We start from the raw sequence: 23,671 nt of genomic DNA on the forward strand, positions 1-23,671 counted from the left end.
CATGTAAAAATTGTCCATTCCATAATTAGTGTAGTGCATACACTAATGAAAATCATGTAAAAATTGTCCATACCATAATTAGTGTAGTGCATACACTAATGAAAATCATGTAAAAATTGTCCATACCATAATTAGTGTAGTGCATACACTAATGAAAATCATGTAAAAATTGTCCATACCATAATTAGTGTAGTGCATACACTAATGAAAATCATGTAAAAATTGTCCATACCATAATTAGTGTAGTGCATACACTAATGAAAATCATGTAAAATTGTCCATACCATAATTAGTGTTGTGCATACACTAATGAAAATCATGTAAAAATTGTCCATACCATAATTAGTGTAGTGCATACACTAATGAAAATCATGTAAAATTGTCCATACCATAATTAGTGTAGTGCATACACTAATGAAAATCATGTAAAAATTGTCCATACCATAATTAGTGTTGTGCATACACTAATGAAAATCATGTAAAATTGTCCATACCATAATTAGTGTAGTGCATACACTAATGAAAATCATGTAAAAATTGTCCATACCATAATTAGTGTAGTGCATACACTAATGAAAATCATGTAAAAATTGTCCATACCATAATTAGTGTAGTGCATACACTAATGAAAATCATGTAAAAATTGTCCATACCATAATTAGTGTAGTGCATACACTAATGAAAATCATGTAAAATTGTCCATACCATAATTAGTGTAGTGCATACACTAATGAAAATCATGTAAAAATTGTCCATACCATAATTAGTGTAGTGCATACACTAATGAAAATCATGTAAAATTGTCCTTACCATAATTAGTGTAGTGCATACACTAATGAAAATCATGTAAAAATTGTCCATACCATAATTAGTGTAGTGCATACACTAATGAAAATCATGTAAAAATTGTCCATACCATAATTAGTGTAGTGCATACACTAATGAAAATCATGTAAAATTGTCCATACCATAATTAGTGTAGTGCATACACTAATGAAAATCATGTAAAAATTGTCCATACCATAATTAGTGTAGTGCATACACTAATGAAAATCATGTAAAATTGTCCATACCATAATTAGTGTAGTGCATACACTAATGAAAATCATGTAAAAATTGTCCATACCATAATTAGTGTAGTGCATACACTAATGAAAATCATGTAAAAATTGTCCATACCATAATTAGTGTAGTGCATACACTAATGAAAATCATGTAAAATTGTCCATACCATAATTAGTGTAGTGCATACACTAATGAAAATCATGTAAAAATTGTCCATACCATAATTAGTGTAGTGCATACACTAATGAAAATCATGTAAAATTGTCCATACCATAATTAGTGTAGTGCATACACTAATGAAAATCATGTAAAAATTGTCCATACCATAATTAGTGTAGTGCATACACTAATGAAAATCATGTAAAAATTGTCCATACCATAATTAGTGTAGTGCATACACTAATGAAAATCACGTAAAAATTGTCCATACCATAATTAGTGTAGTGGATACACTAATGAAAATCATGTAAAATTGTCCATACCATAATTAGTGTAGTGCATACACTAATGAAAATCATGTAAAAATTGTCCATACCATAATTAGTGTAGTGCATACACTAATGAAAATCATGTAAAAATTGTCCATACCATAATTAGTGTAGTGCATACACTAATGAAAATCATGTAAAATTGTCCATACCATAATTAGTGTAGTGCATACACTAATGAAAATCATGTAAAAATTGTCCATACCATAATTAGTGTAGTGCATACACTAATGAAAATCATGTAAAAATTGTCCATACCATAATTAGTGTAGTGCATACACTAATGAAAATCATGTAAAAATTGTCCATACCATAATTAGTGTAGTGCATACACTAATGAAAATCATGTAAAAAGTATCCATACCATAATTAGTGTAGTGCATACACTAATGAAAATCATGTAAAAATTGTCCATACCATAATTAGTGTAGTGCATACACTAATGAAAATCATGTAAAATTGTCCATACCATAATTAGTGTAGTGCATACACTAATGAAAATCATGTAAAAATTGTCCATACCATAATTAGTGTAGTGCATACACTAATGAAAATCATGTAAAAATTGTTCATACCATAATTAGTGTAGTGCATACACTAATGAAAATCATGTAAAAATTGTCCATACCATAATTAGTGTAGTGCATACACTAATGAAAATCATGTAAAAATTGTCCATACCATAATTAGTGTAGTGCATACACGAATGAAAATCATGTAAAATTGTCCATACCATAATTAGTGTAGTGCATACACTAATGAAAATCATGTAAAAATTGTCCATACCATAATTAGTGTAGTGCATACACTAATGAAAATCATGTAAAAATTGTTCATACCATAATTAGTGTAGTGCATACACTAATGAAAATCATGTAAAAATTGTCCATACCATAATTAGTGTAGTGCATACACTAATGAAAATCATGTAAAATTGTCCATACCATAATTAGTGTAGTGCATACACTAATGAAAATCATGTAAAAATTGTCCATACCATAATTAGTGTAGTGCATACACTAATGAAAATCATGTAAAAATTGTCCATACCATAATTAGTGTAGTGCATACACTAATGAAAATCATGTAAAATTGTCCATACCATAATTAGTGTAGTGCATACACTAATGAAAATCATGTAAAATTGTCCATACCATAATTAGTGTAGTGCATACACTAATGAAAATCATGTAAAAATTGTCCATACCATAATTAGTGTAGTGCATACACTAATGAAAATCATGTAAAAATTGTTCATACCATAATTAGTGTAGTGCATACACTAATGAAAATCATGTAAAAATTGTCCATACCATAATTAGTGTAGTGCATACACTAATGAAAATCATGTAAAAATTGTCCATACCATAATTAGTGTAGTGCATACACTAATGAAAATCATGTAAAATTGTCCATACCATAATTAGTGTAGTGCATACACTAATGAAAATCATGTAAAATTGTCCATACCATAATTAGTGTAGTGCATACACTAATGAAAATCATGTAAAAATTGTCCATACCATAATTAGTGTAGTGCATACACTAATGAAAATCATGTAAAATTGTCCATACCATAATTAGTGTAGTGCATACACTAATGAAAATCATGTAAAAATTGTTCATACCATAATTAGTGTAGTGCATACACTAATGAAAATCATGTAAAAATTGTCCATACCATAATTAGTGTAGTGCATACACTAATGAAAATCATGTAAAAATTGTCCATACCATAATTAGTGTAGTGCATACACTAATGAAAATCATGTAAAATTGTCCATACCATAATTAGTGTAGTGCATACACTAATGAAAATCATGTAAAAATTGTCCATACCATAATTAGTGTAGTGCATACACTAATGAAAATCATGTAAAAATTGTCCATACCATAATTAGTGTTGTGCATACACTAATGAAAATCATGTAAAAATTGTCCATTCCATAATTAGTGTAGTGCATACACTAATGAAAATCATGTAAAAATTGTCCATACCATAATTAGTGTAGTGCATACACTAATGAAAATCATGTAAAAATTGTCCATACCATAATTAGTGTAGTGCATACACTAATGAAAATCATGTAAAAATTGTCCATACCATAATTAGTGTAGTGGATACACTAATGAAAATCATGTAAAATTGTCCATACCATAATTAGTGTAGTGCATACACTAATGAAAATCATGTAAAAATTGTCCATACCATAATTAGTGTAGTGCATACACTAATGAAAATCATGTAAAAATTGTCCATACCATAATTAGTGTAGTGCATACACTAATGAAAATCATGTAAAATTGTCCATACCATAATTAGTGTAGTGCATACACTAATGAAAATCATGTAAAAATTGTCCATACCATAATTAGTGTAGTGCATACACTAATGAAAATCATGTAAAAATTGTCCATACCATAATTAGTGTAGTGCATACACTAATGAAAATCATGTAAAAATTGTCCATACCATAATTAGTGTAGTGCATACACTAATGAAAATCATGTAAAAATTGTCCATACCATAATTAGTGTAGTGCATACACTAATGAAAATCATGTAAAAATTGTCCATACCATAATTAGTGTAGTGCATACACTAATGAAAATCATGTAAAATTGTCCATACCATAATTAGTGTAGTGCATACACTAATGAAAATCATGTAAAAATTGTCCATACCATAATTAGTGTAGTGCATACACTAATGAAAATCATGTAAAAATTGTCCATACCATAATTAGTGTAGTGCATACACTAATGAAAATCATGTAAAATTGTCCTTACCATAATTAGTGTAGTGCATACACTAATGAAAATCATGTAAAATTGTCCATACCATAATTAGTGTAGTGCATACACTAATGAAAATCATGTAAAATTGTCCTTACCATAATTAGTGTAGTGCATACACTAATGAAAATCATGTAAAATTGTCCATACCATAATTAGTGTAGTGCATACACTAATGAAAATCATGTAAAAATTGTCCATACCATAATTAGTGTAGTGCATACACTAATGAAAATCATGTAAAATTGTCCATACCATAATTAGTGTAGTGCATACACTAATGAAAATCATGTAAAAATTGTCCATACCATAATTAGTGTAGTGCATACACTAATGAAAATCATGTAAAATTGTCCATACCATAATTAGTGTAGTGCATACACTAATGAAAATCATGTAAAATTGTCCATACCATAATTAGTGTAGTGCATACACTAATGAAAATCATGTAAAATTGTCCATACCATAATTAGTGTAGTGCATACACTAATGAAAATCATGTAAAAATTGTCCATACCATAATTAGTGTAGTGCATACACTAATGAAAATCATGTAAAAATTGTCCATACCATAATTAGTGTAGTGCATACACTAATGAAAATCATGTAAAAATTGTCCATACCATAATTAGTGTAGTGCATACACTAATGAAAATCATGTAAAATTGTCCATACCATAATTAGTGTAGTGGATACACTAATGAAAATCATGTAAAAATTGTCCATACCATAATTTGTGTAGTGCATACACTAATGAAAATCATGTAAAATTGTCCATACCATAATTAGTGTAGTGCATACACTAATGAAAATCATGTAAAAATTGTCCATACCATAATTAGTGTAGTGCATACACTAATGAAAATCATGTAAAATTGTCCATACCATAATTAGTGTAGTGCATACACTAATGAAAATCATGTAAAAATTGTCCATACCATAATTAGTGTAGTGCATACACTAATGAAAATCAGGTAAAAATTGTCCATACCATAATTAGTGCAATACAGATGCGAATAAAGACAAACAAACATGTACCGTATTACCCTGGGCACGTGCCCAGGGGCCTGAACATACAAAATCGGGAAAACTTGGGGGTGGGCGCTTTCCCGAGGACCACCCCAAAAAAGATTTTAAAAAGTTGTTTTTGTGATCGTATGATAAGGTCAAATAAAGGAATGCTTTCGTACACTTTGTACACATACTTATTTCTTGATTTATGCGAGGTTTCAATAAACGTGAGTACTCTGTCAAGAACTGTGGGGACACTAAGACACATGGTCGAATTTCAAGAATAAAACTTGTTTTATGTCAGCTTTTTTAGTAACCGTGATCAGTGCAAGTCGAAACGGCCGGGAAAAACTACCGCTTGTAATCCAAGATGGCGATGACCTCATTAGCATAATTTTGTTCACGCGTGTATTGATACATCGCATCGTAATTACTGAAGAATAGCAGACAGGGTTATGAAACAAATAAAACTTTTATTACTGATGTGAAATGTTTACAAACTATTGTGAATACATAAACATATCAAAATGGCGATACATAAAAAGCAGACTGAAAATAAACTCTGGTCGACCTCATTAACATGATTTATTCACGCACCCACACACATGACAAAATTATGATGCAACAAGTTCCCATCGTCGGCATGCCTCATTATGGTTATCGTAATGGGCTTGAGGTCGGCAAAATGTTTTTTCTCCAGCGACAGAAAAATAATCCACATGACCGTAATGCCATAGCTGTGATGAAGGATGGAAAGAAAGTAGCAAGTTTATGACGTGATGTCTCAAAAGTGCTAGCTCCCGTTCACAGTCAGCTGGCATCGGTGTCTCTGGGTGTATGATAGAGGGAAGTTGTGCAACCAAATTTGCCGAGTTCGCAGTTTTTCGCCGATAAAAAAATAACTAAGGCAAAAACTCACGGTTTTTCAGCATTTTTGTAATAAAGACATTATTTTCTATCAATAATCCGCCCAAAATAGGAACATTTCTACTAATTCTTGTGTTTTTTCGACGTTTTTCGAAAAACCTGCGATTAGGCTGCGAAAGTAGAACATTCCGGAGGGGGTGAAACGGAAGAGCATCACCAGGCGATGGACGCGGGGCTTTTTGGCAACGACCGCAAACGTACAGTATCCGTGTCCAGCCATTGGTTGGCCACGTAGAGGTCAAAATACGCGTTCTATTTTTTACGCGTTAAGTTTGCCAGCTGATAGTCTCGCTTGCCAGACCTCGGGTCTGACTGAGTTTTACGAAAGGGCGCCTAAACTCAGTCAGACCCAAGGTCTGCTGACTGTGCTCCCGTTATGAATTCACAGTCAGCGAAGTGCTACGTTTTGAAACCAAAGCTAAGTGCTTCAAACCACTCACCAAGGTATGGATTATTGTAATATTGGATTCATCGTGAATGAAGAGAAAGCAGAACATGTGTGCCACATGCTGCGTGGTTCATCTTACATCTTTAAGTTCCAATGAGTTTTACGTAAAAACACAAACAAAGCGGCCCTTTTCAAGCCCACCACACACTCCAAAAAGAGAACTACCATAACAAACACACTATTTAAATAAATCGAACGCGTTCGTTTTTGACAAATAAAACTTTATTGTTGACCCCGTTCTTGGCTAAAAATCACCCTGGGCGTTTAACCGAGGATGTCCCCAACATGTAACTTTTGTGAAAACAGGGGGTGGGCGCTTGCCCAGGGAGGGGCGCGTGCCCGGGGTAATACGGTATGTGCTCTCTTAGAAACAAAAACGGTATATGTAGTATTTATAATATTTTATTTTTGCTGGAATTTTTTTTTATTCTAGATAACAATATTTCTGTTTGCTACAAATTGTCTGTAATCTTTTCCACCAATTTTGTGTGGAATGCAAAATATAGAAAAAAGTACGATTTTTCTCGTTTTTTATTTTTGCTGACTTAGTGCCCAGCAAAAATTATAAATTGTATTTATTGTATAGAAGATCAATAAAACAGAACTTATTATAACCATATACACACATATGCATTACTAATAAAACAAATATGTATGGCGGGGGGGGGGGGGGGGGGGGGTCAGGGCCATATAGTATGTCTTAGCGGACAACTTTGTTGACATTTTTCCCCCACCTGTGATGAATTATAACATTGTGCAATTGTACCTTCAGTTGGAAAGAGCACATGACCAGTTTATTGGTCCATTGGAGTCATTCCGAAAAGAAGACATTGGTTCTGCTAAGGTATGTAATTACTCACAACGTTGGCGAGAAACGTGGTTTTTTTCTCAGGGAATATTGATTGCTCCAAGGCCATGTTGATTGTTTTAAACTGTATTATGTTGACATAATTGGTAGTGTATGTGTGTTCTACATATCACTGATAGTGTACATGTAAATTGCAATTATACATGTAATAGTTTAGTGAATGTCTCCTGGAATATGCATCTCTAAGGTGCATTTAGTAACAGGATAGTGTTCAATATGGGTTCATATAGTGTATACGTTGGTAAAATGCAGTGTTTGTATCTCTGACATGAATTTAGTAACAAGAGAGTGTTCAATATGGGTTCATATAGTGTATACGTTGGTAAAATGCAGTGTTTGTATCTCTGACATGAATTTAGTAACAAGAGAGTGTTCAATATGGGTTCATATAGTGTATACGTTGGTAAAATGCAGTGTTTGTATCTCTGACATGAATTTAGTAACAAGAGAGTGTTCAATATGGGTTCATACAGTGTATACGTTGGTAAAATGCAGTGTTTGTATCTCTGACATGAATTTAGTAACAGGATAGTGTTCAATATGGGTTCATACAGTGTATACGTTGGTAAAATGCAGTGTTTGTATCTCTGACATGAATTTAGTAACAAGAGAGTGTTCAATATGGGTTCATACAGTGTATACGTTGGTAAAATGCAGTGTTTGTATCTCTGACATGAATTTAGTAACAAGAGAGTGTTCAATATGGGTTCATACAGTGTATACGTTGGTAAAATGCAGTGTTTGTATCTCTGACATGAATTTAGTAACAAGAGAGTGTTCAATATGGGTTCATATAGTGTATACGTTGGTAAAATGCAGTGTTTGTATCTCTGACATGAATTTAGTAACAAGAGAGTGTTCAATATGGGTTCATATAGTGTATACGTTGGTAAAATGCAGTGTTTGTATCTCTGACATGAATTTAGTAACAAGAGAGTGTTCAATATGGGTTCATACAGTGTATACGTTGGTAAAATGCAGTGTTTGTATCTCTGACATGAATTTAGTAACAAGAGAGTGTTCAATATGGGTTCATATAGTGTATACGTTGGTAAAATGCAGTGTTTGTATCTCTGACATGAATTTAGTAACAAGAGAGTGTTCAATATGGGTTCATATAGTGTATACGTTGGTAAAATGCAGTGTTTGTATCTCTGACATGAATTTAGTAACAAGAGAGTGTTCAATATGGGTTCATATAGTGTATACGTTGGTAAAATGCAGTGTTTGTATCTCTGACATGAATTTAGTAACAAGAGAGTGTTCAATATGGGTTCATACAGTGTATACGTTGGTAAAATGCAGTGTTTGTATCTCTGACATGAATTTAGTAACAGGATAGTGTTCAATATGGGTTCATACAGTGTATACGTTAGTAAAATGCAGTGTTTGTATCTCTGACATGAATTTAGTAACAAGAGAGTGTTCAATATGGGTTCATACAGTGTATACGTTGGTAAAATGCAGTGTTTGTATCTCTGACATGAATTTAGTAACAAGAGAGTGTTCAATATGGGTTCATACAGTGTATACGTTGGTAAAATGCAGTGTTTGTATCTCTGACATGAATTTAGTAACAAGAGAGTGTTCAATATGGGTTCATACAGTGTATACGTTGGTAAAATGCAGTGTTTGTATCTCTGACATGAATTTAGTAACAGGATAGTGTTCAATATGGGTTCATACAGTGTATACGTTGGTAAAATGCAGTGTTTGTATCTCTGACATGAATTTAGTAACAAGAGAGTGTTCAATATGGGTTCATACAGTGTATACGTTGGTAAAATGCAGTGTTTGTATCTCTGACATGAATTTAGTAACAAGAGAGTGTTCAATATGGGTTCATACAGTGTATACGTTGGTAAAATGCAGTGTTTGTATCTCTGACATGAATTTAGTAACAAGAGAGTGTTCAATATGGGTTCATACAGTGTATACGTTGGTAAAATGCAGTGTTTGTATCTCTGACATGAATTTAGTAACAAGAGAGTGTTCAATATGGGTTCATATAGTGTATACGTTGGTAAAATGCAGTGTTTGTATCTATGACATGAATTTAGTAACAGGATAGTGTTCAATATGGAGTCATATGGTGTATATGTTGGTAAAATGCAGTGTTTGTATCTCTGACATGAATTTAGTAACAGGAGAGTGTTCAATATGGAGACATGCATGTACCTCTCTGTCTTTTGTGTGAAGCAAGTGAATTGTCATACATGTATGTGTTTTTGTACTGCATGTCACCTTCAGACTTGAAAACTCCTAATAGCTGGTTTTATTACCTTGCTACATGTATGAAAAAACTTATTTTACAGGAAGGCAGAAAAAAGTTTGATAAACAGACTGAGAAGTTTTGCTCATCTCTTGATAAACATTTAAATTTGTCTTCCAAGAAAAAAGAAACTTCTTTACATGAGGTGAGTAATTGGGATATTTGTATCGTAATGAATTTAAATATGCAAGATAATTTAAAATTTCAACAAAAATCCATGTGTAAATGCATTTATTGAATGTTCAATCATTATTCCTTTGAGTGTCAATGTTTGGCACCAACTACAAAATTAGTTTGTTCGGTCTGTTCCTTTTCAAATGAAATATTTATAGAAATTGAAAAATATTTTTTGACTGAAAATTAAAAGCAAGATCTGAAACTGGTGATGAAATTTAATGAAAAATTTACAAACTATTGAATTATGGATAAGAAAAAATGTTTGACTGTAGACAAATATGGTAACTGGTCAATGTTAGGAGAGTGGTTGATTATCCAATCTATAGCTTCAATTACATTTTGGTTTGTCGTTTCTGAGTGCATTGCCAATGGGAAATTATACATGTCAGCTTAGGCATAGGATTTCTAACCATTGAACTGAAGTGAAGTTGATGAATTGTACCTTTTTGTATCAGCAATTGTTAAATCTGTTATTCTGAAATTGTCAAATTTAACTGTGCATACTATTTACATGTAACGTTGCAGGCAGACACATGCTTAGAACATGAACGGAAAAACTTCCACCAAGCATCATTAGAATATGTGAAAAAACTCCAAGATGTTCAAGAAAAGAAAAAGTTTGAATTTGTGGAAACGGTGAGAAATGTTTTACATTGGCTGATATAATTTGTTGTGCTGCTTTTCAGCGTAGATACCACCAGACTTGAAAAGTTCCTTACTATACATGTATCATGTTTACATCACGACTAATACACATACCGGTAACTCTCAGTCAAATGAAATAAATAAATTAGATTTGGAATCCTGTCTTGTACAATGTTCACAGTAATTAGGCTGTCACGTTTAACCACCAGAAAATGTATCTTGTAGTGTACTTTGGTGAGTTGTAGTAGTGTACTTTGGTGAGTTGTAGTAGTGTACTTTGGTGAGTTGTAGTAGTGTACTTTGGTGAGTTGTAGTAGTGTACTTTGGTGAGTTGTAGTAGTGTACTTTGGTGAGTTGTAGTAGTGTACTTTCGTGAGTTGTAGTAGTGTACTTTGGTGAGTTGTAGTAGTGTACTTTGGTGAGTTGTAGTAGTGTACTTTGGTGAGTTGTAGTAGTGTACTTTGGTGAGTTGTAGTAGTGTACTTTGGTGAGTTGTAGTAGTGTACTTTGGTGAGTTGTAGTAGTGTACTTTGGTGAGTTGTAGTAGTGTACTTTGGTGAGTTGTAGTAGTGTACTTTGGTGAGTTGTAGTAGTGTACTTTGGTGAGTTGTAGTAGTGTACATTGGTGAGTTGTAGTAGTGTACTTTGGTGAGTTGTAGTAGTGTACTTTGGTGAGTTGTAGTAGTGTACTTTGGTGAGTTGTAGTAGTGTACTTTGGTGAGTTGTAGTAGTGTACTTTGGTGAGGTGTAGTAGTGTACTTTGGTGAGGTGTAGTAGTGTACTTTGGTGAGTTGTAGTAGTGTACTTTGGTGAGTTGTAGTAGTGTACTTTGGTGAGTTGTAGTAGTGTACTTTGGTGAGTTGTAGTAGTGTACTAAGGTGAGTTGTAGTAGTGTACTTTGGTGAGTTGTAGTAGTGTACTTTGGTGAGTTGTAGTAGTGTACTTTGGTGAGTTGTAGTAGTGTACTTTGGTGAGTTGTAGTAGTGTACTTTGGTGAGTTGTAGTAGTGTACTTTGGTGAGTTGTAGTAGTGTACTTTGGTGAGTTGTAGTAGTGTACTTTGGTGAGTTGTAGTAGTGTACTTTGGTGAGTTGTAGTAGTGTACTTTGGTGAGTTGTAGTAGTGTACTTTGGTGAGTTGTAGTAGTGTACTTTGGTGAGTTGTAGTAGTGTACTTTGGTGAGGTGTAGTAGTGTACTTTGGTGAGGTGTAGTAGTGTACTTTGGTGAGTTGTAGTAGTGTACTTTGGTGAGTTGTAGTAGTGTACTTTGGTGAGTTGTAGTAGTGTACTTTGGTGAGTTGTAGTAGTGTACTTTGGTGAGTTGTAGTAGTGTACTTTGGTGAGTTGTAGTAGTGTACTTTGGTGAGTTGTAGTAGTGTACTTTGGTGAGTTGTAGTAGTGTACTTTGGTGAGTTGTAGTAGTGTACTTTGGTGAGTTGTAGTAGTGTACTTTGGTGAGTTGTAGTAGTGTACTTTGGTGAGTTGTAGTAGTGTACTTTGGTGAGTTGTAGTAGTGTACTTTGGTGAGTTGTAGTAGTGTACTTTGGTGAGTTGTAGTAGTGTACTTTGGTGAGTTGTAGTAGTGTACTTTGGTGAGTTGTAGTAGTGTACTTTGGTGAGTTGTAGTAGTGTACTTTGGTGAGTTGTAGTAGTGTACTTTGGTGAGTTGTAGTAGTGTACTTTGGTGAGTTGTAGTAGTGTACTTTGGTGAGTTGTAGTAGTGTACTTTGGTGAGTTGTAGTAGTGTACTTTGGTGAGTTGTAGTAGTGTACTTTGGTGAGTTGTAGTAGTGTACTTTGGTGAGTTGTAGTAGTGTACTTTGGTGAGTTGTAGTAGTGTACTTTGGTGAGTTGTAGTAGTGTACTTTGGTGAGTTGTAGTAGTGTAATTTGGTGAGTTGTAGTAGTGTACTTTGCTGAGTTGTAGTAGTGTACTTTGGTGAGTTGTAGTAGTGTACTTTGGTGAGTTGTAGTAGTTGTAGTAGTGTAATCTATCAAAGCTATTTACTACATGTACATACATTAACCGATTTTGCAAGTTGATCTAAGCACATACACTTGTAAGATTTAATACCATAGCTAAAAATTTGTCAGAAATATATTTTTATTTTGTGATATTTTGTTTCTCGAACTTATTATCAAACAAATCATGTCCAACTAGTCCAGTCTGTGGCTAATGACGGCCAAGTGAATTTATTAAAAAAATTAGAATCTAACATTTTGGATTTGGACATAATTTATATTGATGAATTGGCGGTAAGCAATGACAATTTAAAGTTTTCAAAGGTATGCCTGTGATGCATTATAAAATGAAATGAAACGTACCAAATTTAAAAATGATTTTGATTTTCGATGTTCGTTTCAAAATCATATTGTTGAAAAGTAAATGACTGTCGTAAAATGACTGGAAACATTGTTGATTCCATTTGCCTTTCATCTACTCAGTGTGGAAATAACTAAACATACTTCCTAGCATGTCAATAAATTGAGAATAAGATTTTGATTTTCGTCGTTCATTTCAAAATCCTATTGTTGAAAGAGTGATTTCGCCACCACAACCATAATCGCAGCTAAAATCTAAAAAAATTGTAATTACTTACCGCCAATTCATCGATTGTACTAGTAATTACGTCAAAAAACCAAAATGGAAGATTCCAGAAAATATTGGAAATTGTGTCATTAGCCACGAACCTAGTTCATTTTAAGTGTGTTGTACAGTTAAAATTTACAGTCATTCTATGTATATTACAGATACTGGGTTTTATGTACGGCTGGCTAACATTCTACCATCAAGGTAAGTCTGTCCATTCTAGTACTTGTCTGTTTTATGTGTGGCTGGCTAACATTCTACCATCAAGGTAAGTCTGTCCATTCTAGTACTTGTCTGTTTTATGTGTGGCTGGCTAACATTCTACCATCAAGGTAAGTCAGTCCATTCTAGTACTTGTCTGTTTTATGTGTGGCTGGCTAACATTCTACCATCAAGGTAAGTCTGTCCATTCTAGTACTTGTCTGTTTTATGTGTGGCTGGCTAACATTCTACCATCAAGGTAAGTCTGTCCATTCTAGTACTTGTCTGTTTTATGTGTGGCTGGCTAACATTCTACCATCAAGGTAAGTCTGTCCATTCTAGTACTTGTCTGTTTTATGTGTGGCTGGCTAACATTCTACCATCAAGGTAAGTCTGTCCATTCTAGTACTTGTCTGTTTTATGTACGGCTGGCTAACATTCTACCATCAAGGTAAGTCTGTCCATTCTAGTACTTGTCTGTTTTATGTGTGGCTGGCTAACATTCTACCATCAAGGTAAGTCAGTCCATTCTAGTACTTGTCTGTTTTATGTGTGGCTGGCTAACATTCTACCATCAAGGTAAGTCAGTCCATTCTAGTACTTGTCTGTTTTATGTACGGCTGGCTAACATTCTACCATCAAGGTAAGTCTGTCCATTCTAGTACTTGTCTGTTTTATGTGTGGCTGGCTAACATTCTACCATCAAGGTAAGTCAGTCCATTCTAGTACTTGTCTGTTTTATGTACGGCTGGCTAACATTCTACCATCAAGGTAAGTCTGTCCATTCTAGTACTTGTCTGTTTTATGTGTGGCTGGCTAACATTCTACCATCAAGGTAAGTCAGTCCATTCTAGTACTTGTCTGTTTTATGTACGGCTGGCTAACATTCTACCATCAAGGTAAGTCAGTCCATTCTAGTACTTGTCTGTTTTATGTGTGGCTGGCTAACATTCTACCATCAAGGTAAGTCAGTCCATTCTAGTACTTGTCTGTTTTATGTACGGCTGGCTAACATTCTACCATCAAGGTAAGTCAGTCCATTCTAGTACTTGTCTGTTTTATGTACGGCTGGCTAACATTCTACCATCAAGGTAAGTCAGTCCATTCTAGTACTTGTCTGTTTTATGTGTGGCTGGCTAACATTCTACCATCAAGGTAAGTCAGTCCATTCTAGTACTTGTCTGTTTTATGTACGGCTGGCTAACATTCTACCATCAAGGTAAGTCAGTCCATTCTAGTACTTGTCTGTTTTATGTGTGGCTGGCTAACATTCTACTATCAAGGTAAGTCAGTCCATTCTAGTACTTGTCTGTTTTATGTGTGGCTGGCTAACATTCTACCATCAAGGTAAGTCTGTCCATTCTAGTACTTGTCTGTTTTATGTGTGGCTGGCTAACATTCTACCATCAAGGTAAGTCAGTCCATTCTAGTACTTGTCTGTTTTATGTGTGGCTGGCTAACATTCTACCATCAAGGTAAGTCTGTCCATTCTAGTACTTGTCTGTTTTATGTGTGGCTGGCTAACATTCTACCATCAAGGTAAGTCAGTCCATTCTAGTACTTGTCTGTTTTATGTGTGGCTGGCTAACATTCTACCATCAAGGTAAGTCTGTCCATTCTAGTACTTGTCTGTTTTATGTGTGGCTGGCTAACATTCTACCATCAAGGTAAGTCAGTCCATTCTAGTACTTGTCTGTTTTATGTGTGGCTGGCTAACATTCTACCATCAAGGTAAGTCAGTCCATTCTAGTACTTGTCTGTTTTATGTGTGGCTGGCTAACATTCTACCATCAAGGTAAGTCTGTCCATTCTAGTACTTGTCTGTTTTATGTGTGGCTGGCTAACATTCTACCATCAAGGTAAGTCAGTCCATTCTAGTACTTGTCTGTTTTATGTGTGGCTGGCTAACATTCTACCATCAAGGTAAGTCTGTCCATTCTAGTACTTGTCTGTTTTATGTGTGGCTGGCTAACATTCTACCATCAAGGTAAGTCTGTCCATTCTAGTACTTGTCTGTTTTATGTACGGCTGGCTAACATTCTACCATCAAGGTAAGTCAGTCCATTCTAGTACTTGTCTGTTTTATGTGTGGCTGGCTAACATTCTACCATCAAGGTAAGTCTGTCCATTCTAGTACTTGTCTGTTTTATGTGTGGCTGGCTAACATTCTACCATCAAGGTAAGTCTGTCCATTCTAGTACTTGTCTGTTTTATGTGTGGCTGGCTAACATTCTACCATCAAGGTAAGTCTGTCCATTCTAGTACTTGTCTGTTTTATGTGTGGCTGGCTAACATTCTACTATCAAGGTAAGTCAGTCCATTCTAGTACTTGTCTGTTTTATGTACGGCTGGCTAACATTCTACCATCAAGGTAAGTCTGTCCATTCTAGTACTTGTCTGTTTTATGTGTGGCTGGCTAACATTCTACCATCAAGGTAAGTCAGTCCATTCTAGTACTTGTCTGTTTTATGTGTGGCTGGCTAACATTCTACCATCAAGGTAAGTCAGTCCATTCTAGTACTTGTCTGTTTTATGTGTGGCTGGCTAACATTCTACCATCAAGGTAAGTCTGTCCATTCTAGTACTTGTCTGTTTTATGTGTGGCTGGCTAACATTCTACCATCAAGGTAAGTCTGTCCATTCTAGTACTTGTCTGTTTTATGTGTGGCTGGCTAACATTCTACCATCAAGGTAAGTCAGTCCATTCTAGTACTTGTCTGTTTTATGTACGGCTGGCTAACATTCTACCATCAAGGTAAGTCAGTCCATTCTAGTACTTGTCTGTTTTATGTGTGGCTGGCTAACATTCTACCATCAAGGTAAGTCAGTCCATTCTAGTACTTGTCTGTTTTATGTGTGGCTGGCTAACATTCTACCATCAAGGTAAGTCTGTCCATTCTAGTACTTGTCTGTTTTATGTGTGGCTGGCTAACATTCTACCATCAAGGTAAGTCTGTCCATTCTAGTACTTGTCTGTTTTATGTGTGGCTGGCTAACATTCTACCATCAAGGTAAGTCAGTCCATTCTAGTACTTGTCTGTTTTATGTGTGGCTGGCTAACATTCTACCATCAAGGTAAGTCAGTCCATTCTAGTACTTGTCTGTTTTATGTGTGGCTGGCTAACATTCTACCATCAAGGTAAGTCAGTCCATTCTAGTACTTGTCTGTTTTATGTACGGCTGGCTAACATTCTACCATCAAGGTAAGTCTGTCCATTCTAGTACTTGTCTGTTTTATGTGTGGCTGGCTAACATTCTACCATCAAGGTAAGTCAGTCCATTCTAGTACTTGTCTGTTTTATGTACGGCTGGCTAACATTCTACCATCAAGGTAAGTCTGTCCATTCTAGTACTTGTCTGTTTTATGTGTGGCTGGCTAACATTCTACCATCAAGGTAAGTCTGTCCATTCTAGTACTTGTCTGTTTTATGTACGGCTGGCTAACATTCTACCATCAAGGTAAGTCAGTCCATTCTAGTACTTGTCTGTTTTATGTACGGCTGGCTAACATTCTACCATCAAGGTAAGTCAGTCCATTCTAGTACTTGTCTGTTTTATGTGTGGCTGGCTAACATTCTACCATCAAGGTAAGTCAGTCCATTCTAGTACTTGTCTGTTTTATGTGTGGCTGGCTAACATTCTACCATCAAGGTAAGTCAGTCCATTCTAGTACTTGTCTGTTTTATGTGTGGCTGGCTAACATTCTACCATCAAGGTAAGTCAGTCCATTCTAGTACTTGTCTGTTTTATGTACGGCTGGCTAACATTCTACCATCAAGGTAAGTCAGTCCATTCTAGTACTTGTCTGTTTTATGTGTGGCTGGCTAACATTCTACCATCAAGGTAAGTCAGTCCATTCTAGTACTTGTCTGTTTTATGTATGGCTGGCTAACATTCTACCATCAAGGTAAGTCAGTCCATTCTAGTACTTGTCTGTTTTATGTGTGGCTGGCTAACATTCTACCATCAAGGTAAGTCAGTCCATTCTAGTACTTGTCTGTTTTATGTGTGGCTGGCTAACATTCTACCATCAAGGTAAGTCAGTCCATTCTAGTACTTGTCTGTTTTATGTACGGCTGGCTAACATTCTACCATCAAGGTAAGTCTGTCCATTCTAGTACTTGTCTGTTTTATGTGTGGCTGGCTAACATTCTACCATCAAGGTAAGTCAGTCCATTCTAGTACTTGTCTGTTTTATGTGTGGCTGGCTAACATTCTACCATCAAGGTAAGTCAGTCCATTCTAGTACTTGTCTGTTTTATGTACGGCTGGCTAACATTCTACCATCAAGGTAAGTCTGTCCATTCTAGTACTTGTCTGTTTTATGTGTGGCTGGCTAACATTCTACCATCAAGGTAAGTCAGTCCATTCTAGTACTTGTCTGTTTTATGTGTGGCTGGCTAACATTCTACCATCAAGGTAAGTCTGTCCATTCTAGTACTTGTCTGTTTTATGTGTGGCTGGCTAACATTCTACCATCAAGGTAAGTCAGTCCATTCTAGTACTTGTCTGTTTTATGTGTGGCTGGCTAACATTCTACCATCAAGGTAAGTCAGTCCATTCTAGTACTTGTCTGTTTTATGTGTGGCTGGCTAACATTCTACCATCAAGGTAAGTCAGTCCATTCTAGTACTTGTCTGTTTTATGTGTGGCTGGCTAACATTCTACCATCAAGGTAAGTCAGTCCATTCTAGTACTTGTCTGTTTTATGTGTGGCTGGCTAACATTCTACCATCAAGGTAAGTCAGTCCATTCTAGTACTTGTCTGTTTTATGTGTGGCTGGCTAACATTCTACCATCAAGGTAAGTCAGTCCATTCTAGTACTTGTCTGTTTTATGTGTGGCTGGCTAACATTCTACCATCAAGGTAAGTCTGTCCATTCTAGTACTTGTCTGTTTTATGTGTGGCTGGCTAACATTCTACCATCAAGGTAAGTCTGTCCATTCTAGTACTTGTCTGTTTTATGTGTGGCTGGCTAACATTCTACCATCAAGGTAAGTCAGTCCATTCTAGTACTTGTCTGTTTTATGTACGGCTGGCTAACATTCTACCATCAAGGTAAGTCAGTCCATTCTAGTACTTGTCTGTTTTATGTGTGGCTGGCTAACATTCTACCATCAAGGTAAGTCAGTCCATTCTAGTACTTGTCTGTTTTATGTGTGGCTGGCTAACATTCTACCATCAAGGTAAGTCAGTCCATTCTAGTACTTGTCTGTTTTATGTGTGGCTTCCGTCAAAGTAAGTTAGGGTTAGGGTTAACTATAGAGGTAGTATTAGTGTTATGAATGCTTGTTAATAATAAATACCATAACAGTAATTTGCATCAGACCCATATGTAAGTATGTATCACCCAGCTAGTAATAAGAATAAAAAAATGTAGTTATCTGCATGTATTTGACTCCCGCGTGCGAAGCACAAAAGGGAGTCTTTGCAGTTACCCTGTCTGTATGTATGTATGTATGTATGTATGTATGTCACTTTTTTTGTTCCACCATTATCTCAAGAACCACTAATCAAATGTTGATGAAACTTGGTAAATAGATGCTCTGGGATAATGCGCAGAGTTGATTAGGTTTTGGTAAAAATCTATGAATATTAATTACCTAATTTGCATGATAATTAGCTGATTTTTAGCTGTTTCAAGACTGTTCCACTGATATCTGAAGAACCACTCATTGGATTTTGATGAAATTTGGCACATGGATGCTCTGAACTAGTGCGCAGATTTGATTAGTTTTGGGTAAAAATCTATGAATATTAATTACCTAATTTGCATGATAATTAACTGATTTTAAGCTGTTCTATGACTTTTCCACTGATTTTTGAAGAACCACTCATTGGATTTCAATGAAACTTGGCACATGGATGCTCTGAACTAATGCACAGATTTGATTAGTTTTGGGTAAAAATCTGTTAATATTATTAATTACCTAATTTACATAATGATTAATCAATTTTCAGCTTTTCCACTGATATCTCAAGTACTAATCATAACATTTCAATAAAACTTGGTACATAGGTGTCATATGACACTGCACATACCTGATAGTTTTTAGGGTAATATCAGTACATATTAATTACCTAATTTGCATAATTAATTAACTTTCAGCTTTTGATATTTCGAGTAGTAATGATCACATTTCAATGAAACTTGGTACATAGTTACTTGAGGACTGTGCAGAGACCTAATTAGTTTTTTGGTAAATATTTGTGCATATTAATCACCTTATTAGCATAATTAGTTAATTTTCAGCTTTTTACCTGATATCTCAAGTACTAATCATCACATTTCAATGAGACTTGCGACATAGATATTCTAGGACTATGCAGAGACCTGATTAATTTTGAGATAAAAAATTGTGCCTATTAATTACCTAATTTGCATAATTAGTTAATTTTTTGCTGTTCTATGGCTGTTGCACTGATGTCTAAAAACCACTCATTGGATTTCAATGAAACTTTTAAAGAGTACCCATCACGTTTCAATGAACCTAAGACTATGCACCATATTAGTTTTTGGTAAATATTTATGCTTCTTAATCACCTAATTAACATAATTAATTAATACTAATATCTCAAGTATTGATCATCACATTTGAATAAAACTTGGTACATAAATGCTCTAGGACAATAGACAGCCTGATTAATTTTGGGTTAAAATCTGTTCATATTAATTCTCTAATTAGCATAATAATTAATATTTTTTTGGTTCTAATCACATTCCAATGAAACTTGGTACATTGCAGACCTTATTAGTTTTACACCTAAATCTGTTCATATTAGTTACCTTATTTGCATAATTAGTTTTCAGCTATTCCATCAATATCTCAAGTACAAGTAATTTTGAATTAATTTTTAATGTGTCTCCAAAACTCTCAGCACACGGGAGTTCTTTCTAAGCTTTCTTTGATTATTGAATTAATTTTATTCATCTTTTGTATTAGCATAATTTGCTTAATTGTATTAATTGTAATACTTTTCTTTTTGAGGTAAAATCACAATTCATCTAATAAATTTCATGGACATCCTGACTGCCATGCTCTTTGGCAGCACTTTATGTCACTTCATCTTATATTTAGTCTGAAAAACATGACAAATAATATTTATAATGTAAAGCACATTTACTCAGATTTGTCAAATGTTAGTTTACAAAACACAAATTTGTTTGAAAATAGTTTTTTTCACCTACCTATGGAAATAATTATTTCTTTCTTTATAATTGGTATGTAGGTCATGAGGTTGCCAGAGAATTCAAGCCATATATGACAGATTTACAGCTCAAATTACAAAATGTAAGTCCAATCTTATAATTCATTCATTTGTCATGTGTTTTAGTAAACTTTATTAGCTCCGCTGTTGACTTTGTCGAGCGGAGCTTATCATATGAGTTTAACTTTTTCGACTTCTTCTTGAAAACTACTAGCCTGAATGCTTTGATACTTGGTGTATATGTACCTTGGGTAGACCTCTCTTAGGTTTGTTCATTTCATATTGATATCTTCAATTCTCTGATTTTGGGGAATATTTTTGTAATTTTTGGTAAAAAGTGATATTTTAAACTTCTTGTTAAAAACCGCAAGTCCAATTGTTTTGATATTACATATATAGGTACTACATGCGGACTTCTCTCAGATTTGTTCATTTTGTAATGATATCTTTAATTCTCTAATTTTGGTGAATATTTTTGGTAAAAAGTGATATTTTCGACTTCTTGTTAAAACCCCCAAGTCCAATTGTTTTGATATTACATATATAGGTACTACATGTGGATCTCTCTCAGATTTGTTCATTTTGTAATGATATCTTTAATTCTCTAATTTTGGTAAATATTTTTGTCATTTTTGGTAAAAAGTGATATTTTCGACTTCTTGTTAAAAAACGCAAGTCCAATTGCTTTGATATTACATATAGGTACTACATGTGTACCTCTTTCAGATTTGTTACCGGTAATTTCGTGGTGATATTTTCAATTATCTAATTTTGAGGATTATTTTTGTCATTGTTGGTGAAAAGTGATATTTTGCTTTGATACTATACATATTGTTCATTTTCTAATGATATCTTCTGTTCTTTAATTGAAATGTCCATTGCTAACAGCGGAGCTATCTCAGCCGACCGGCTGCTTGTAATATTAATATTTATAATAGCTTTCATCGGCTGTCTATTTTTACTCTGTCTGTATTTATTTACATGTGTCTATTTCACTGATATTTCAAGTATTAATTTATATAAAAAAATTCAATGAAATTTGGTACATCTGGGATTATCAGAAGTTGGGATTAGTTCATTCTTGAAATCAGTGAATATTTAACTATTTAATTTGCATAATAATTAGCCAGTTTCATGCTTTTTCATTACCGGATTTTGCTGTAAATTCGCCCATACGAAAAATTGCCCTGGGCGATATCACGGCTGGTGGGTGCTTATGTGGGGTTCAAAATTTCAAAAAATGATCATGAAGTATTTTTTGGAAAAATCCAACTACCCCGACTTTAACGCCAGCAGTTGGGCCACCCAAGACGAAAGAAACTATTGCAGACACTAATCTAAAATTTGATAGATTTTTTTCCTGCTGAATTAAAAAGTAAACCGCCTAAAATTTCATTACAATATCACCCAGTGCCATTTTTCTCAAAAATAAATCACACTAATGAACCCTGGTACGTCAGATACTTTTTTTTTAATTTTATTGGTAACAAAAGTATATTCTAAACAAAGTTTCAAATAAAAACGAACACAACTGCATTGCATAGCAGCAAATAATCATGGTTGCGCAATCTGGTCATATCATTGTTGATTATTACTCAGTAGTGATTATAATATCGTATAAAAAATAAATCCGTTGAATTGTTATGAAATGCAAATAAAATTCAACTTAGTTTCATCATAAGCAAATGATTTTGGTCGCATATAAACGCTTGATGCTGTCAGGTATCCGCCATGTGCTTTGTTATACAGAGGTTACCTAATACATGTAGGTCAAATCGCTAACCAATCAAAATGCTGGATAATGCCAACATGTTCAAATTACCATAGCTTATTGAATTATGTTAATGTTATTGAACGCTACGTGGAAGAGATTTGTCGATGTTGTAGTACGATCTTTTGGCTTGGATTTTGGGAAAACTGCATGATTTTTTTTTTCGAATAAAAAAATAGTTGTTTCCAAAAGATAAACTGAGCATTAGAAGAATATTTTAACATTTTTTACAGTGATAACAGCTCATTGTCGAAACGAAACTTGCCCATCCACGCTAGTCACAGTAAACATCAGGAATGATTGAAATGTCCGAAAAATGTCGCCAAAATATTTAAAAGAACAACTCAAAAAACTGCCGAAAAATCGCCCCGGGCAATTTCTTGGTCCCATTTTATTTTTTTAATAACCCAAACTACCGTTTAACGGCCCAGGGCGAATTTATGGCAGAATCCGGTATATATCTCAGAAAGAAATACCTGATTTTGGCCGTGCCCACATCTGAGTGTTACATTCCAAACCTTGAAACGATATCAAGTCAACAGACTTCATGTTTATTAGGATAATCTTAACTCTTATTATATTGACATTATCTGCTTCATACCCCCCCCCCCCCCCAGTTAGCAGGAATTTTGCAAGATTTGGTTTTCATTGAGGCTATGGGGTTCCTTTTGCAGTTTCTGCAGTGCATTTAAAACTAAAGATTGACCATCAGAAGCTTGAGGCAGCTGGATCAGAGTGTGAGTCTGCACAGTGAAAATAATCTGCATAAAAAATTAAAGAAAGCTAACTTTTTTCATTAAAAATATTTCACACACATAAAATATAACAAAAATGAATCTAATTCAAATCAAAGTGAAGGAAAAAAAATAATTTTCACACTTCTCCCATCCAAAAGTTTCCATTAGGTGGCCGTTCACTCACCGCTAAATAACTGCAACTGTTGGCTGAGTGATGCTTTGTATATATGACACATTTCTGTTTGCTTGTCTTTAATGTAACTCTACATGATGTGATACATGTAGAAACAATGTGTTATGTTTGCATATTTTCAGACAAGGGAGAATTATAACAGTACACGTGAAACTGTAGACAGTTTATTGAAGAAAATGAGAGAGGTAAATACACCCATGTTTGCAGCTCTTCTTACAATGTAGTTTCTAAAGAGAAATTTCATTGTATTTGACTATTTATACATCATTGTAATGT

The 23,671-nt window shown here is 34.4% G+C and overlaps 1 protein-coding gene across 2 annotated transcripts in view; it reads left to right on the forward strand.

Annotated features, from left to right (window-relative positions):
• Positions 1-23,671, forward strand: part of LOC144352636 (rho GTPase-activating protein 26-like) — a 140,910-nt gene that overhangs the window by 33,909 nt on the left and 83,330 nt on the right. For both annotated transcript variants that reach the window (XM_085498157.1, XM_085498158.1), the window contains exons 4-9: positions 7,507-7,578; positions 9,918-10,019; positions 10,577-10,687; positions 13,445-13,487; positions 20,716-20,777; positions 23,518-23,580. In XM_085498157.1, the coding sequence (XP_085354283.1) occupies positions 7,507-7,578; positions 9,918-10,019; positions 10,577-10,687; positions 13,445-13,487; positions 20,716-20,777; positions 23,518-23,580 (453 nt within the window). The remainder of the gene's footprint in view (positions 1-7,506; positions 7,579-9,917; positions 10,020-10,576; positions 10,688-13,444; positions 13,488-20,715; positions 20,778-23,517; positions 23,581-23,671) is intronic.

The sequence above is a fragment of the Saccoglossus kowalevskii genome, chromosome 4, assembly GCF_978046115.1.
Source record: "Saccoglossus kowalevskii chromosome 4, keSacKowa6.1, whole genome shotgun sequence".
NCBI classification, from domain to species: domain Eukaryota; kingdom Metazoa; phylum Hemichordata; class Enteropneusta; family Harrimaniidae; genus Saccoglossus; species Saccoglossus kowalevskii.